We start from the raw sequence: 19,035 nt of genomic DNA, 5'->3' as shown, positions 1-19,035 counted from the left end.
CACCTTAGCCCTGTGATTTCATGTTTTCATTTTTACCAGAGAAATAAAAATTGATGTGGGTACTGTGATATCACCTGGTAAAGCCCTGTTTTCAAGCCTTCCAATAAATGTTTTTGCTGTCACCAGCTTGGTTGAAAAAAGTAAGGGCAGGTCTGACTGTGAAACCACGCGCTCATTCACTAATGACTTGTGATTGACAGCTAGTTAACCAATGAGCTTGTAGTTTCATACCAAAGATAATCCATAATTCTGAAGCATAGAAGGACTGAGATTTGCAAGGTAGACTTCATTTTTTATTCAGTATAACACAAAACAAGTGACCGGGAACATAAACGAGGCAGGAAATTGCTTACAGAGGTAAAGACAGAGAGCTGTTTCCAGATAGGCTTCAATGGGGCTGGAAGTCCTTTTGCAACCACAGCTATCACCATCCAGAAGCCTCAGATAGAACGATAGAAAGTTTTTAAGAACACCAGGTATTGGCTTTATTGGCCCGACCCCACAGCTACGCCTGTGTTTTATCTTGTCTGTGATCTCTGCTTTGATTTATAAAAGTTTACAGCTGATACAGTTCAGATGTGGAACCTGAAAGTTTTTAGAAGTGTGTTGTCATCATCCTATGCAATAATACACACTGCATTATTATTATTATTATTATTATTATTATTATTATTATTATTATTATTACTCAAGGAATATTTAACTACAACCTGTTAGCTAAACTGAGTTTTTATGAGACATAATGCATCATAACATCCACTTTAACCATGTCCCATTTTACATACAGTTCAGTAAGCATTGCTACTGAGCTCCAAGTGCAGAATGTAAGCGTCCACTCCTACCCAGCCTAACACAATGCTACCTTTTAATCCACTCGAGTCATGGGAGTCATCACAAGACAGAAACACCACATTTAAACAGATAACATGTAATAATAGGTGCAGCACTCCTACTTTTGGACCTGCCATGTGGTGAGATTACTTCCTCCAAATTTGTTTCTTTGAGCCCTATTTGAATGATATCCACACAGTCTGATGTAGAGCTCACACTCAGTGTTTACACACACACTGTCTAACCAGACAGGTTTGGGATCAATGCAAACATTTCATTTTTTAAATGTCACTTAAATATTAAACTTTGTATTGCACTGGGTTAGTGAATCAGAGAAACTCAGTTGGAAACACAGTTCTTGCTGAAGATCTTTGATATATTCACTATGAGAGCAACTCACTGGGTTCTTCCTCACTGGAAGAATATGTGCAGCAGAAAATAACAGTTACATACCTTCGCTTTGACGATATGATGCAATGCAGTGAGGTCACAGAAATCTAAATATTTACCCGTTGCTTGTAAAAATGTGGCTCGTTACATTAGGTTGAATTGGATGTTTATTATCTATATGAGGATGGACGGACTGAGTGAGGTTAATAAAGAGCATCTTGGACATGAACTGCAGCAGTAGCAAAAAGATGCAGATTAACAGGAAATGAAGCAAAACCCTGATTGTTAAAGTGTTTCTATTTGGATGATTTGATCTGATTCTGATTCCGTTCTGAGATGACTGCATGCACAAAGTCTCCATGGCTGAACTCATGACCTGCTGCAGAACTCACAGCAGAGTTTACCAAAAGATACGCCATCATCAAGTTCCCTTGACTTATTATTTAAGTGCCAAAAAAAGATTTTCTGTGTAATGTTCTGCATGTGGATGTAGTGTGGGCAGGGGAGGCTTGGCTTCACTGACCAACATGTAGAGGCCACCAAGAACCTATAGACCACCCAAGATTACAATTAGATAACTGTACAGGTCAGTGTGTGTGTAGGTACTTCGTGGCTTTAACTGTTTAAAACAGTAAAATCACATCTGCTTATGCAGATATACCATAAATGTGTCTATTTATACTCAAGTGTTTGACAGTGTCTGTGTGTACATTTATCCCTGTATGTGTAAGTTTCCAGTGTGTGTGTCTAATGTCTGTGAATGTGTCTTTATGTGTGTGTAAAACAAACCCGTCATCAGTGTGATTATACAGCTGTAGCAGACAGACAACGGGCTCCATTCATACAAAAATCCAGGCTCTAATTTCACCTGACCAGGAGTCTGTGTGTGTGTCTGTCTGTGCATGAGTGTGTTCAGTTTTCTGTATGCATATGTCCTGTTCGAAAGTGCGAGTAACTGTGGAGACTGTGAGTGATGAAGAGAATTAATGTAATGAAGAAGATAATGAGTTATTGTGGGAGAAAGAAAGTGATAAGACAAAAGTTCAAAGAAAATGACAGATTTTGCATTAAAGTAGTTTTTTTACTCACATTTCTATCCTTTGAAATGTTATTTTTATCCTCTTTTATCCTTTTCTGTGTGAAAACTCACCCAAACCTCCACCACGCACTATTGACCCTAATTACAGAGAAATGTGTTTTCTATAGGAAGAGGTCAAAAGCTCTCCCTGCCACTTGATCTCTTCCCTCCATTCATTTTCCATGTTTGGTCCTTTCTTCATATTCCCTGTCCTCATCTAATATCGTTATTTACAACCCTCCAGTCCTTCAAACAGTAAAACCACCTTGCATGTGCCAGGACACTAAGACAAACACAGACACATGCAGATAAACAGAATTAGAGCGGGGCAGTAAACAGTTGACAGTTTACCCAGACACTTGGTCTGACTCAGCACTCTGAGGCGTCACTGTAAGGCCGGAGTCATATTCAGAACCGCAGAAGTGATAGATTGTGTGTTTATGCTGTCATTTCAGTACCCACTTGGTAACTTTCAGTGCCTTCCAAGACCCATTAATAAATCAATGGGTAGGAATTAATAATAAAAATCCTTTTCTTTATTTCATAAGTATATCATTCAAAGCAATTTCTTATGTAAAATGCTCTGTGGAAGATGCATTAATCACAATTGTAAATCAAAATTGATTTTTTTTAAAGGTATCCAAGAAGCTGCATGTTGCACAATGAGTTCTGGGACATTATGAATTAGATTATGAATGAAGTCCAATAGCTCAATGGGAAGAATTAATTTAAAAAGGAGAACTCTTCCAAATACTCATGTTAGTCTTTCTGGAAGACACAAACTGAATTGTGTTAATCTTTAACTACTGAGAGAAGAAGCTCAGTGACCACCAAGTATGTCTGAAACCACCAAAGAACATTTTCTTTTCCAGCATTGTGTAGACGATCACTGTGCAGGAATTCACACACAAACAACGGTGAAAAGAATTGGAAACAAATGGAAAGAAGGCACCCTCTTATGTATATCACTTAGAGAGTTGGATTCCAGAAATCAGTCCATTTTTAGGAGAAATGTGGCCTGCCAGTATCCCCTGATACTGCATTGTCCCGTTTCACAGAGATGATCAAAGGCATTCCTATGTTATTACACTGTGATATGTTGTGTATCTAATGAACATCACCATTCCCATCAAGTCAAACCCTCTCTGCCATTAACTTTATTAAAGCTTCCTGCATCTCTTGGAATCTTTGCTTTTACACAAATTCAAACAGTTTGTTCTGGTTTTAACCAAATGGAAAATACAAGCTTCCAGCAGCTTTTATAACAGCCTAGTTGTTTTTTAAAGTTAAGTGACCTCCAGAAACCATGTCATGTCTTAGATGGAGTGCATCTAGGCACCCTGGTAACTTAGCCAGTGGAACGAGCTAGCCAAATAGCTTTGGTGCCTCAGCCTAACCAAACAACAAGTGAAAGCAAAACATAAAAATGGTCTCACAGTCAACACTCCAGTCTCAGTGAAAAGTCAGTGATGTTTCTACTTCCACACTCTTCCTGATCTCTCTGATCGTATTATGGATTTTATTTGTATTTCAAAAGCAAACTACGCTGTATATATATTTAAGTAATCCTTACTTGAAGTGTTTCAGATGTCGAGGACAAATGAAAAAATCTGATTTAGTTCAAGGACATCCTGGTAGATTAAATTTTATGCACCTGACAAACACAAAAATAGCCACTGAACCAGAACACGTTACACTTCACATAAAATGCTCAAAGAAGCATAGTTTATATGATAGCAATCGATATGGAGCCAAATACCATAAACAGAGCACAGATAGTGGCTAAAATACTACATTAATGCTGTAGATCAGGTTAATCATCAACAGAAGGAACAAAGAGAAACAGAGAAAAAGACATCTACAGCAGAACAATGCAGCATTATAAAACGTGAAGGCAAGACTTAGAGCTCAAGCTGCTGTAAGGTCACAGCCCTCATTTTGCTCACTGTTTCAACTAATGAGTCAGTGGCATGTCAAAGGTTGTCCAGGGAACCCGTTAACCCCCCCCACACACACACACACACACACACACCCACCCAACCCTTCCACACACCCAAACCCTTCTGTATGTATGCACACACACACACACACTGATCAGACAATGAGAAAAAGTGATTGCTGTCATCATTTCACCTCATTCTTTTTGTATCTTTTCAGGGTCGCTCATGCATCTTTTCCCTACCCTCCTGATCTCTCTCCTTTGTCACATCAAAGACTTTTCTCTGTCAGCCTCCTGCTCTGCTGAGTGCCTCACCTTTCTCTGCCCCCTGAGACACACACACACATATCTATAACCTTCAGTGGTTTAGAACAAAGGCTTCCCATTCAGCCTTTAAAACCTACCAGGGGATTAGAGATGGAGTTGTTGTGTGAATACACAAGTTTACTTGTTGTAGTGTATACACGCACACATAAAGGTGTTTAACCAATCGATTGGCTGACTAAACTGTTGCCGTGCAGGAGACCTGGAAAACAGCAGGCCAAACAATTCACTTTCTATGAACGCTTACACAGAAACTGATATTCTGCATATTTACTCCAAAAATGATTAATTTGTCTTTTAATTGTCCAAATGATCCAGGCTCTGAGCTGTTTGCATTATGACTGTCTGCTGTTGACAGTGAGATTCATGTCTTTCCAAACCTTTAGATCCACCAATACTCACAACAATCGACAGACAGATGTTACAGTGACCTGTCTGGGGAGAAGTAGACAAGCGCAAAATGGAAAGATAAAAGCTTAAATGTGTGCTACAGTGTGTGAATATATAAGAAATAAACAATGTACTGATGACATGTTGTTTTGAACACTTTCGTAATCACAATACAGAAAATCATTTATAAAAATTCATATTCAATATAAATCTGTGGTGTGAGATTCTCATGATAATGGCAATAATTGTAGTATCCACAGCAGTCCACATATAGTATCATCTCTTTATGGGCTAATCACCTCAAAGCGTGGTGTTTGAAGACAGGAAGAAAAATGTACCATCCATTATCTTAGTATACAGTAAATCCTTTTTTTCCAGCACTCTCTTGAGATCCATCTCAGTGTAACCTGATTCTGAGATGAACAGATGTGTCTATGAATCAATAACATGCTCGCTTGTTATTAGAAAGAAGCCAGGATAATGGAAATAAGAAGACATAGAACAAAGATTAAAATGGTTTGAAAAGATATAAGTCTGGCAAAAATAAAATGGATAATGAAATATAAGTTTATCTTATTTCTTTATGTAACTATTTTGCATTCTTTTCTATAAATGTATACATATAAGTCAAAGAAACTTGACAGCAAGGTTATTATAGAGATTGGTGATATTATAGCAGTTTAGGAAACATGGTTAAATTACGTGTGGATATTCATTTGACCATTTGATTGTTAGTCAGTCGTATTAACCAGGACACACATGATGTCAAACCTGTGAGTAGGAGATGGATCTGGGGACATCATAGACTAAATGGCAGACAGCTATTTACTGTATTTAAAGGTAAACACTACCACTATGTCAGGCTTGGAAAAAAGGGCATTGTATTTCATGCAAGAATTGTGTTTCAGTAGTGTACCTAACACTCTGTCTCAGAATTTGTAGAGTGCCAATCACAAAACAGTTTCCTTCCTAAAACTTCCTAAAGATCAGCCTTTAAGTTAATAATAAGTACTATATGTGTGTGTGTCTTTCAGTCTGACTGCGTGAACTACGTGAAGATTGTACACCACTATAACCGCACCCACTTATACGCCTGTGGAACGGGTGCTTTCCACCCCACCTGTGCCTTTGTCGAGGTGGGACACAGGATGGAGGTGAGGAATGTACAAAACACAACCTACACGACACTCACTATGCAACAGTGTAACAAGAAAGTCTAAAAATATTATACAATGTCTTTATCTGTTCTCATCTGCTGAAAATAAGATGTTTCAAACACAGAAACTTCAGTCCTCTGCCAACCAATTTAGTCTCTATTCAGTGTACCTGTCGACAGACCCTTAAAATATGGTCTTAAGTGTATAAAGAATTTGGCATTTACATCTACTTTACAACAAATCTCAAAAATAAAATTAAACCCCCAATTTATAGAAGGACTATGCAAATATAATCACGCTGTAAAATCCCTTCCCTCCTCTGTCCATCAGGACCACGTGTTCAGGATTGACCCCTCTGAAGTGGAGGACGGGAAAGGAAAGAGTCCGTATGATCCTCGACACAACGCTGCATCTGTGCTCGTCGGTAATTGCACCCATGCAAACTAATATGAGATGACTGAATAAGAACGTTCATTTAATGGGTCTTGAAATTGGGCTGATTTGACGTACTACAAATATATTATCCAAACAGTCGTTGACTAATTCTGTCTCCTAGGTGATGAGCTGTATGCAGGCGTGGCCACAGATTTAATGGGAAGGGACTTCACCATCTTCAGAAGCCTGGGGAAACGCCCCTCTATCCGCACTGAACAGCATGATTCAAGATGGCTTAATGGTGCACTTTTGTCTTTTTTTTATCAGATTATGTGTTGAGACGACTCAAATGAAGAATTACACTGTGTTGATAGGAAAGGTTATTTTTGACTAATTTTTTTCTTTGATTTTCTTTACCAGAACCAAAGTTTGTTGGGTCCTTTTGGGTCCCTGAAAGTGAGAACCCAGATGACGATAAGGTCTTTTTCTTCTTCCGGGAGACAGCGGTTGAGGCTCAAGGGTTGGGAAAATCTACCTACTCCAGAATCGGACAGCTGTGCAGGGTAAAATCCAGCAGCAATTCCAGCTGGATTGTTGACAAATATAAATAAAATATCCTCTTAAATTTATCTTGGCTATTTTTTCTCCAATCAGAATGATATGGGCGGTCAGCGAAGCCTGGTGAACAAGTGGACAACATTTCTGAAGACCCGTCTGATCTGCTCGGTACCAGGAGCTGATGGCAGCGACACGTACTTCGATGAGCTGCGTAAGTACAGCTGTGCAAACTGTCAGAAGTACAAGTATGTACTGTGTGAACTATTTTAAGATGAAAATTGTGCTGAGTAAAAATATGCTATAACATAAATGAAGTAAACAAAGCTTTCACTCGACATCCTCCTCCTGTTAGGTTGTTTGCCACTTTCACCAAAAAACTTTGGTCATTACTAACGTTTTGTTTTTCCTGTCACCGCTTCTAAGATATTGTGCATTATAATCTGGTAGTCTCACTTTTCAGTAGACAGAGAACAGAAAAGCAAAAAAAAAAGTGCTGATTTTCCTTTTTGGATTTTTATCCAGAAGGACATTCTGCGGGCAAATGGAGAAAAGGTCCTGGAACGCATAATAAAAAAAAAAAAGGATTTCTGACCTCAATTGTAGATTACCATTCAGTCTAACATTCCTGCAGACTTGGAGCAAGCATGAGTGAAAGATTAATTGGTAATAGATTTTGGCCTGATCGAAAGCCAATGTTTTTGCTGTGGGTTTAGAGAAAGTTAGAGGCTCGTCTCTGGTAACTCTTCATATGACAAAAACCTATAATGTGTTTTCAGGGGATGAAATCCAGAAGTGAGACTAAATTTATAAAGCATATCAAATGACAAAGAAACCACAATTTTCCTGTAAACCTATATGAATTTCCACCGAGAAGTTATACTTTTCATTATATATATATGTATATATGTGTATATTTTTAAAAGCCTTTTCTAAAGACTGTCCTGTACACCTTGCACACCAAGCACACATTCCCAGTTTTGTGGTCTGTTTAAGCTCCAAAACCTTCCATATCTTCCTCTGACATGACGGTGCCACTCTTTCAACCCCTATCCTTTGGCTCCAGGAGGAGATTTATGAGTTTGGCGCATAGACGCCAATTTCTAACCACATTTTGCAGTTGTAATAAAATGAATGTCTGGTGAAATATAGTGTGATTCTATGAGGGATCCTTGGACTCAGAGGACAAATGTAAATCATGTTTGTTTCTCTGGAAAAAAATGACCCTTTTTTGAACCCATCCTCAGAGCAGTGTCCAGTACCCATACCCATAAGAAGTTATAAAATGCAAGTCAAGCTGATGAGTATCCTAAGAGCAATGTTAGGCACATTTTTTGCCTTTTAAAGCTATCTGTGAATACAAAATGGACATAGCTGTGATGTTTGGTAGTTTGGCACTCCTCATCTTGTTTTTTGTTTTTTTTATAAACTGAAATAGTCCTGTTTATAATAAATTTAGCATTAACCCGCAGTGCAAAAACTAATTGTGGAAGTTATTCCATCAGAGAATAGACACTAACAGTGAGTCTGTCATGAAGATCAGAAGACCTCAGTATCACTTTAGCACAAAGTCTAAGTTTTTATCAGAGACCTGACATTCAAACATGATTTACAGTCGACATTCAGAATTTTTCTGTTGTAATTTTTAAAATCAGCAATAGTGCTTTAAAATATAAACAATAAAGCATTTAGGAACCTTTTTATGGGGTTTTCACCTTCATAATGAGTCAGTTAGGTGTAATAAAAAGACATGCAGGCCAGTTATTTAGCTAACTATACCTGAGATGACCAGAGATTTCTTTCAAATAAAAAACAAGTTGCTTTTGGTTTGTTTCACTCTATCTGGAATTCAGGATTTACTTTTACCAAAATGAGAAATTACTTATACGTATTAATAAAATTATTATTGGAATATATTTTTAAAAGAAGGAGCTATTTGTTGTTATACAACTACTCCCCGAACCTGCAGTCATGTGGTTTGCTGAGCAGCTGCACGAGTTTCAGCTCTCAAGATGTTTCCGATAGAGCTTTCTTGGCTGTATCTGTGGGCTATAATATGATCTGTCTTTGTGCTTATCTCATGACATAGTGAAAGGAAAAGTAAGTGGTTTAGGCTAAAGTCTAAATTACCCTTTGGCCACATCTGTCCATCACATTCCCTCATGAACTTTCAGTCTCTTGTCTTGACCTTGATTTTTTCCAACTATATCCATGTAAAAATAAATAATTGTTAATCTGAAGTTTTTGTTCTATTAAAGTATGTGCACCATGTTATGTCTTTAGAAGCAGGAATTTCATTAAAGTACATGGAAACACATTTTGTGGCTCAAGACTAAGAAATACGCTCTTGTTTATTATGGAGATCTCAAACCTGACAATTGAAGCAAAAACTTAATGAAACTCAGTTTGTTTAAAAGATTTTTATAAGCTGCATGAACCTGTGGTGGATTTTGTTCCATGTCATGACCCTCAGTTATCAGTAACATGTCTCGTTAAGGTTCTTAGACATGGCCAAAGGGTTTTGTTTATCTTTCACTCAACCTTTGACCGTTAGTCTACTGCCACCTGACCAGTGTGTGTGTGTGTGTGCATCCTTAGGCGATGTTTTCCTGCTGCAGACGAGAGACAGAAAGAACCCTCTGGTTTACACCGTCTTCTCCACTTCCAGGTCAGAATCTGTTCATATTACGTGTGTATGTTTGTGCATGTCTGTGTGTGAGGAGAGACGTTTTTGTGTATTTTGCGTGTTTTGCGTGTTTTTGTTGCATCTAACCCAACTCCCTCTGTCCACCAGCAGCAGTGTATTTAAAGGCTCAGCTGTGTGTCTCTACTCCATGAATGACATCCGGAGGGCCTTCCTGGGGCCATTTGCTCACAAAGAGGGGCCCAACTACCAGTGGGTCCCCTTCCAGGGAAAAGTGCCCTATCCCCGCCCCGGAATGGTATGTCAGTAATCATAAAAGCGCATCAGCGTCACAGTATCTAGAGTTTCCAGAAGTGCAGTGTTGGCTGATCAAGTAAATGTACACATATTTGCGTAATTGTGAGAAACTTTTACTTGGAAGTGTATATTTTAGATTACGTTAATGTTTAGTTATTACTTAAAATCTGATTTTAAGTACAAAACATATATACATCCTATAATATATAACACATTGCCATAGATTTAATGACCCAATAAATTAATAATGCTAGACCATCACATACAGTGGAATATTCTTTAGTATGTCTTCAGTGTTGAATTTGTTGCCTCAAACTAAAACTCAAAACAAAACAAAAAAGTTGCAAAAAAATGGCCTCATAGTCACATTGAGACAGTATTCAATATTAAATATTTTTTTCTTCCAAACCCCCTTTCCTTTCAATCAATATGTGCTCATTATGGGCCTTTCCATTCAGCTAAGCACACAAGTGTAGCATCAGCATGATTTGTTATGCAGAGCTTCAGCTGTTACTGCTGCTGGAGAACAATCCCTATTGTATGAATGCAGAATACTAATTGTATTTGGCCTACAGAAAACCCTCCCTCACGCCATCATTACCTCGCTGGATTGTAAAATTAGCAGAACAAATCAGATTTTAAGAACGCGATCTTGCTTACAAGTATATTTACGCAAAAAGTGCACATAATGCACATTCTGATTTAAAATGCATAACCCACAAAAAAAAAAAAAAAACAAACAGTGTGGCTCAATAAAGTGCAAATTAGTAAAAAGAAAAACGTGGAATTGTATGAGAATAGACGCTGCATGATGCTAAATTGAGTTTTCAGCATTTAGAAAATCCAGGACTGGAATTTTAATTAAAGAGGGTGGCTGGACTCTGACCTGGTGTAAATCTCTTTTAAGTCCTTGAGACCCATCACACCATAATCACCTCTCTGTTGAACTGTGCTTTGTGTACTTCAGGTCAGCTAAAGTGCTGAGAAGTTCGGCATTTAATTTCAGTTTACATCCAGAAAGACAAAACAAGTTTACTCATCAAATATCAGTCATTGTGCAATGACCGAGTCCAAACATAGTAAATAGGAGAGCACTGACTCAGAGTCAGCTGTTTTTTGCAGAGCTTTACAGCAGCCGCATGCATGCACGTTCACGCATTCAGGTCCTGAGAGAAAATGTGTACTCACAGTAGTTTCACTGTAGTAGTAGTTTTTTAAAATCCTCTTTTTATTTGTATCCCCACTGATGTTCAGTAAAGTGCACTAACCTCAATGTAAACTTTTTAAGTTCCCAAAATACTAATTCGATTTTTTCTGCCCTTCTTTAGTGCCCCAGCAAGACATTCGGCAGCTTTGAGTCAACAAAGGGTTTCCCAGATGATGTGATTCAGTTCGCGCGTCACCACCCTCTAATGTACAACCCGGTCTACCCTATGAGCCGAAGGCCCATCTTCATCAGGACCAATGTGGACTACAGCTTTACACAGATCGCTGTGGACAGAGTCAATGCTGCTGATGGACAGTACGATGTCATGTTCATTGGCACAGGTGAATGAGCAGTAATCATTTCTAACTCTAGGGTTAAACAGGAAAATGATGAAATTAGTTATTAAGCGGTTGTGTGTGTGAAATTTCAGATAAAGGGACAGTACTAAAGGTGATCAGTGTCCCCAAGGAGAGCTGGAACAACATGGAGGAACTTTTACTGGAGGAGTTGGAAGTTTTCAAAGTAAGAAAACTGTGTACATGAAAGTACATGTATTTAGCACATTTAGTCATCATGACATGTTGTATTCTTACAAGCATTAAATCTCAATGAAGTGTTGAAATTAATGGATCATTCAAACTTGCATGCCTTTTATTAAGTGTACTGTACTCCCTGGACACGACCTAAAGAGGAAAACAAAGGATAGTTTGAAAGAACATTGTATACATATGCATGTATACATCCATTGTTTATTGTATTATTGTAGTATATTTACCTTACGATATAAAGCACCTTGAAGTTTTGATTTGGTGCCATATAAATAAAATTGAACTACATACTGATAATTTTGGTCAAATCTAAAAAGTATGTTATTTAGTTTGGTACATCTCTTCTCCTTCCCAGGACGCCTCATCTATCATCAACATGCAGATCTCCTCAAAGCGGGTATGCTTGTTTAATTCTTAAAAGCCCCAAAATCATGTTTTTAAGAGTATGTCAAACAGTGCAGCACTGTATTATCTTTAGTCAATTATTTCCTCTTCACAGTGGAAATGGTTGACATATCTAGACTTAGAAATTAATCGACCTGTTTATCTGCACAGCAATATATTTATATGCCCCGAAAGAGCAATATAGTATCTGAGGCTGTACTAAATCAGAATGGTGATGATGGATAATGCACAATATAACCAAAGAGAGCCAACATAAATTGCCATAATGGACACATGGATGGTATTTCTGGCACATAAGCTGTTGTGCTGTTTCAGAATAAAGCATGTTTTAAATGCTTCTCTTTGCTTGCTTTGTTTTCACAGCAACAGCTGTATGTCGGCTCTGACACAGGCCTTGCCCAGATTCCACTTCACCGCTGCAGTGTATACGGGAAGGCCTGCGCTGAGTGTTGCCTGGCCAGAGACCCGTACTGTGCCTGGGATGGAACTTCCTGTACTCGCTACCTGCCAAACACAAAGAGGTCTTCGACATTAACATGACCTATAACAGATGATCTTTACTTAAAAGAAAAAAGTGAATTTGCAAATACTGTCGTGCAATAAAACATTCCTTTTCTTAAACTAAAATGTCAAACTTGTTACAGACGTTTTCGCCGCCAGGATGTAAGAAATGGAGACCCTAACACTCTGTGCTCAGGAGGTACAATTCTTTCATCATTTCCATATCTACAACAATGATTTTTGTAGACATGTTAGGAAAACTGGTGTTAATCCTATTTGTTAAGACTAAACTATGCAAGCTGTAGTCTGATGCTTCTTGGACTCACTGAGAAGCTTGCCATCTGAAATCTTACAGTCCTTATGCCAAATAATCTAAAATATCCCCCGCTTTCACCCCTGGTGACCTCTGTCCGCTCAGGCCACAATACCAGCATTTTGTTGCTGTCTTGCTGCCACAAAACTGAATCAGGCTAATCGCTCAAACTGAAGGAGCTCCTGAGTAATGCGATTACATCATTTGGCATGCAAGCTGTGTTGTGTAAAACTAATGAAGGTCCGAGTAATTGTCTGTGATGAGATCGGCACTACCCCAAAGTACCATAAAATGCTGATCAGGAGTCTGTTTGGCAGTTTGTAGACCATTGTTTCACCAGTAATCTGTGTAATCCTCTCCCCACCTCTGGCCTTGATGTAGGCTGACTTTTAAGTCTTTGAGTACTTTTGTGCAATTTTATGGCTGTGGTTAAGATTTAGGGTCATATCACTCATTTTAGAAAATGTTATCAAGTCAAGTCAAGTCAACTTTATTTGTCAATTCTGCCACATGTACAGGACATACAGAGAATAGAAATTTCGTTACTCTCAAACCTGTGTCTGCCTGTCTGTTTTTTCTAGTAACATTTCTGGATTCACCATCCTATCCTTCCAGGTTCCTCTGTCTTATTCTAACCTGGACATGTTTTGTTATTAGTGAGCACATGTGCTGCTCTACATTGACTCATTTTGTGTTTGTCTCTGCTGCCCCCTGCAGATCATCATAAGCATCGTATTGCAGAGAAGAAGCTGTATGGTGTAGAGGGAAGTAGCACTTTCTTAGAGTGCGTCCCCAAATCCCTTCAGGCCAGAATCACCTGGACCTTCCAGAAACATCCACAGAATCGACGAGAAGAGGTGAGAGGAATGGCTGACACTGGCCAGAGATGATGACCGAGAAGTCATTAAAGTATACTGTGGCATTTATAGGTCATGAAAATGTTTTGTGTGTGTTTGCATCATCAGATCAGATCAGAAATCAAATTCTTTCGTTTATAATTACTTTAGCAAACAACAGCTTTGCAGCTTTAGAGCTTATTTCTTTTCATGATTTAAGTTGGTTTTTTCTTGCTTATAGGTCCGTCTAGATGATCGCATACTCCAGACAGACAGAGGTCTTCTGATTCGCCGTGTCCTGAAAAGAGATATTGGCATCTACCAGTGCCATGCAATGGAGCACGGCTTCACCCAAACTTTACTAGGCATCACCTTAGAACTCGTACCTTCCACACCTTCATTTGTCTCCAATCTACCCTCCGATGCCCCTGTTCGATTAGACCCCCGCAGCGGAGGCGGACCCCCAATGACCAATCAAAAGCTTTGGTACCGGGACTTCATGCAGCTGGTGGACCATCCGAACCTAAACACAGTTGACCAGATTTGTGAGCAGGTTTGGGCACGCAGGAACACCGGTGGTGACCAGGTGGGTAAGGACATCGCACCTCTGCGTCCTGCTGTCCGCCCACCTAATAAGAAATGGAAGCATCTTCAGGAGATAAGGAAGGGGAGAAACCGTCGGACCCACGATGGGAAACCAAACCCGCGTGCGCCACGCAGTGCAGGGGAGTAACGATGTGGAGAAAGAAATGGAGGGAGAAAAGAATGACTGAAACAAGAAGAAAGCAGGAGAACGACAGAGACTGAGAAACCAAGAACTCCTGGAGGTGTTCACGCATACAGATACACCCACATACGCACACACTTACACACACGGACACACACAGCACCTCCTCTATTGTGTATATTTATCTATGGATGCCCCCACTATATGGTAGTCCAATCCCTGAGTCCTCATCCCACTGGCCAGTCCCTGCATGTGCTGCTCTAACTGATTCTGCACGATCCCTTTATAGTTCCACTAGATTAGTGAGTTTACTAGCAGATACATGGGAGTAAACACACCTTTATGTGTGAGCAATAAACTCACTTACCTGTCATGGGTTCATAGCAAAGGATTTCCACATCTCAAAAAATCCAATTACACATTGCGTGTAGTTAGTGCGTCACAGTGTGCACACTGTTTTAAAGGACTGAACCACAGAAACAAATGTAAGCCCAAAAATTTTGGATTAACTCCAAACGGCTTTTCTGCCCTGAAGATTTCCTGCCAGCGTAGCAAAAGTGTGGACTCTTGTTTTATGCACAATGGGACCGAACGGAGCAACTGGAACGTACAAAAAAGTAACTGGAAACACATTACTATTTAAGTTCAATTGCACAGGCAGTTAAAAAAAAAGTAACATTTGAAACTTGTTCATAGAAATGAACAACTTCCTGTGGTGTTGTACACAGCAAGTGCATTCATAATAATGTCACCTTTCCATGGTTTTGCGCATATTACATAAAGCTGTCACAAAAGAAAGAGCTGGCATCCTGGCATCACAGCAAATAACTGGTTATGTTATATTTTGCTGTTTAAAAAAATATATTTTGCAGTTTCCTCGGGCAATTTAAGGCATGTCACAGCAAACTAAATTAAACAATGCAAAGCAGGTGGTCATAGTTAGAGAGCAGGCATATTTGGCCTGATGTGATTACATATATTGTTTTACATACTGGCTTGAACCACTGTAGAAAGAGTAGAGGAAAATCTACTCGGAATTCCATGAAATGACAAAAAGATGTTTACAGTACAAAGACACAGATGGAGCACAAAGAAATCAGTTTGAAAGCAAATAATAACCTAAATAAGTATGTCTAAAACTAACCTGGTATCTGTTATGTGTAAAAATACAAGAAATACAGTAGGAAGAGCTCTGACATAATCCAAAACCTCACTCCAAAGATTAAAAATTAGCTGATTTCAACATTTTGTGCGTAAACATTAAGACGAAATGATGACGGGTGTTTTTTGGGTGAGGAGCATTAATATGGCAAGCAGGATGAAGAGGAAAAGGAAAGATATTGGTGGACTCCAAGTATGACAACCTGTGTTTCTGGGCTACGTTGCGGTATATATATTAGCATGATATTTATGAGTGAGTCTATAATTTTAATTTTAATTTTTTTTTTTTTTTGGTATTCGAAGCGGTACTTCTTTTGTTTTACACTGTTCTTGCATATATTGTTTGTTTTTAAATAGTTATGCAAAGATTTAAATTAAGCGAGTCACAGATTCTTCGTCTAGCACGGTTATAAAAACCACAGCGCATTTTCACTGCAACAGAAAAGAAAAACAACTCTATCTGACTTCATACACTGTTGTAATCACTTCTCGGTTTGGTGTTCCGGTCATTAGTATTACTGATTTCTGCTGCTTAATGATGTCATCCCTACATAATGGACAATTAGTACTATAAGGTCTTCCTTCTCATGTCTTAGTCTAATCTCTCGCTGTGTACTGTCTGTATAGAAGTCTTTGTTTGTTGGTTGTCTGTGCTAACATTGTGTGTGTAGCCCTGCCCCTAGTGTCCATTGTGTGTACAGGCTTAGGTGAAGCCTACCTGTGGTACCATACTTTAATGTATCATAGTCTATCCACATGAAAGAAAGTGAAACTGGCTGGCCTTGTAAAATAAAACATGCTTTTTATTTGCGTTCAGTCTGTTTTTCATGATGAATATGTGGTCTGTTTATGTTTCATGGCATAAACTAGACCTGTGAGTGGACTTTTGATGTTTGGATTCATTGTTGCTGTTATTTATATACCTTCTTTATAGAGATGTAATTAACTCGTTAAACTGAACTGAACCGACTGACGCCTGTAAAAGGGACACTCTGCATTTTGACACCACGTCCAGGTAGAGAGGGGTTACTGCATAAGTAAATAAGTAAACTGATTTTCATTGCAGGAGCATGCTGCTAGTCTCTGCATGTGCCAACGCCTGCTTTTTATTCACAGAACTACTTAAGTTGTGCTAATATTAACTCTATAGGGGTTTTCCTTCTTACAAAACTGCATTTTTTTTACACTGGTAGTGATGTCAAACTGCCTGAGTATTCCTTTTAACCCAGCTGTTGTTTTGTGCTTGAAATTGCATGACCAATGTTAGTGGCTAATGCATTTGACAAAGGTGTGGTGGCAAGAAAGAGATGGGGAGAAAGAAAGCACAATGTTGAATATTATTATTATTATTCGTATGTATTTATGTGCAAAGATAAGCTGATATGTTGTGGTGGATTTTTATTTTTCCTATACATGTAGATTTACATCTGTGTTGTTTGTGTTTTGCTTAAAATTACTCATCCCCAACAATTTTGTACATTACAGCCAATGGAGAAGCTCTTCCTTAAAGACAGTGTCCACTTAGAGTCTTTGATGTGCACACAGTCCTCCAATCAAATAGTCCTGTTGGATTCCATGTCATGTGACGCACCCCTGTTCAACAGCTCACAAGGAGAAGCTTGTATGTGTGTGTTTGTGTGTGTGTGTGTGTGAGGGTGGGTGAATTGTATGCTTCTGTTTTATGCGTGTGTGTCCGTGTGTGAGTCTCGGGGGGGGGAAGCAAAGCTCTGTATATAATGGCAAAGGAACAGCTGTGTGTAGAGTGGTCTGTAGATGAAAGTTCAAAGGTCGAAGGCCAAAGTAACGTGGTGCACTGTAATACTCCCAGTTATTTGTGAAATGTCTTGTCATGTTTTTTTTCATTAACACAATAAAAATATGCAGTTACTTCCACATTTGCTTGTAATCTCTCCTGTTCAACTATCAGAATGAACTGATTTCATGAAGTTACATAAATATGAAAAAACAGGAAGTTAGCTGCACATAAAATAGTAACTAAATGCACTTCACACTACAAAAACATTCAACTACAGGTTCTCAGTACCTCAGAATGATGGTCCAATAAAAATGATGACAATTTTAAAGAACAGAAAAAAGGAAACAACTAAATTTCAAACACTGATTTTTAGTCTCCTTGCAGGTTAAAGAAGTGTAAATATTACATTTTTAAGTGACTTACTTGTTTTATATGTTTTACAGAGAGATACATTTAGATCAATCTTTTATTAAATTTAGTTTATTTCAACTTTTACAGTTTTTTCTGAATGCTTAAACCCTAACTGTGATTCCTGTAGCACAATCTCTAAAACTATTCAGACTTATAGCAAAACCACTCACTGAGTTTGCAAAACTAAAAGCACAAAAACTGCTTTGCACTCAGTTTGCAATTTTGTAACACACACTTTGCAAAACTGTAGGCACAATTCACTGCACAACACTCAATTACCAAATTTCCAACACACTCCTAGCAAAAGTATACACATGTATGGCTATCATTAACACTAATTTGCCAACTGTCTGGCACACTGTCACATGTGAAAACTTCTTTAGATAATTAGTTCACTTTGCAATCAGCCTAAGCACTATAATACAGGTAAGCTGTGTTTGCGGAGTACAATGGAGGGAGCAGAAAGAGTGAGAAGAAGAGGAGGCCGAGGAAGAGGATGTGGAGGTGAAGAAGTAGGATGAAGAGGACGACAAGGACAAGGAGGAGCAAGAGGAAGACGAGGAGGGGGGAGAGGAAGATGAGGAGGGGGGAGAGGAAGGGTAGGAAGAGTAAGAAATAGAATTGCTGATGACATCAGAGCTACAATAATGGACCATGTAATCAACCGTGGAATGACCCTGAGGGTAGCTGGCCAACAGGTCCAGCCTAACTCGAGCCGCTACACTGTAGCAAGTACCATAAGGACATCTTGAAATGAGAATCGGTTAGTACAGTCACTTCGCACAAAGATTTGTAGCACTGCCATATGCCAATGAGAAACACACCAACACCATTGATGTAAAAATACTGAAATTGTTACTTTACAGAATTGCTAGATGACCAGATGCTGGGGCAGAGGAAGCATGTTCACTGCAGACCAAGTAACCCATATAGTCATTATGGCGATTGCAAATAATCCTATACTTGGAAATAAACACTTGTGTTTGTTTTGATGTGTTTGAATAAACACCAGTACTTGAAGTTTGGATCCCTCTATGCTTATGGATCTATGACAGAAGTATGAGCTCAAACTGACATAGCCTACCTTGTGCACAGGGAAAGCAAAAGCCAGATGTGTTTTGCATTCATACCATCAGTGTGCAGTTGGCGCATTGTGTGCTTAGTAGATGATGGCTTGTGTGTACTGTTTG

At 38.8% G+C, this 19,035-nt stretch overlaps 1 protein-coding gene across 1 annotated transcript in view; it reads left to right on the top strand.

Annotated features, from left to right (window-relative positions):
- Positions 1-17,573, top strand: part of sema3b (sema domain, immunoglobulin domain (Ig), short basic domain, secreted, (semaphorin) 3B) — a 71,439-nt gene extending 53,866 nt beyond the window's left edge. Inside the window, exons 5-18 of the mRNA XM_085258994.1 lie at positions 5,987-6,106; positions 6,440-6,533; positions 6,666-6,785; positions 6,905-7,047; positions 7,139-7,253; positions 9,638-9,707; positions 9,837-9,981; positions 11,309-11,528; positions 11,618-11,709; positions 12,091-12,132; positions 12,504-12,661; positions 12,785-12,840; positions 13,672-13,811; positions 14,032-17,573. Coding sequence (XP_085115120.1) covers positions 5,987-6,106; positions 6,440-6,533; positions 6,666-6,785; positions 6,905-7,047; positions 7,139-7,253; positions 9,638-9,707; positions 9,837-9,981; positions 11,309-11,528; positions 11,618-11,709; positions 12,091-12,132; positions 12,504-12,661; positions 12,785-12,840; positions 13,672-13,811; positions 14,032-14,523 — 2,007 coding nt within the window. The 3' untranslated portion in view covers positions 14,524-17,573. The remainder of the gene's footprint in view (positions 1-5,986; positions 6,107-6,439; positions 6,534-6,665; positions 6,786-6,904; positions 7,048-7,138; positions 7,254-9,637; positions 9,708-9,836; positions 9,982-11,308; positions 11,529-11,617; positions 11,710-12,090; positions 12,133-12,503; positions 12,662-12,784; positions 12,841-13,671; positions 13,812-14,031) is intronic.
- The last annotated feature ends 1,462 nt before the right edge of the window (positions 17,574-19,035 follow it).

This window comes from Mchenga conophoros, linkage group LG20 (genome assembly GCF_057382185.1).
Source record: "Mchenga conophoros isolate Kocher_MC1m ecotype Shallow Benthic linkage group LG20, M_conophoros_male_GT1.1, whole genome shotgun sequence".
In the NCBI taxonomy this organism is placed as follows: Eukaryota; Metazoa; Chordata; class Actinopteri; order Cichliformes; family Cichlidae; genus Mchenga; species Mchenga conophoros.
This window is presented reverse-complemented; position numbering and strand designations above follow the sequence as displayed.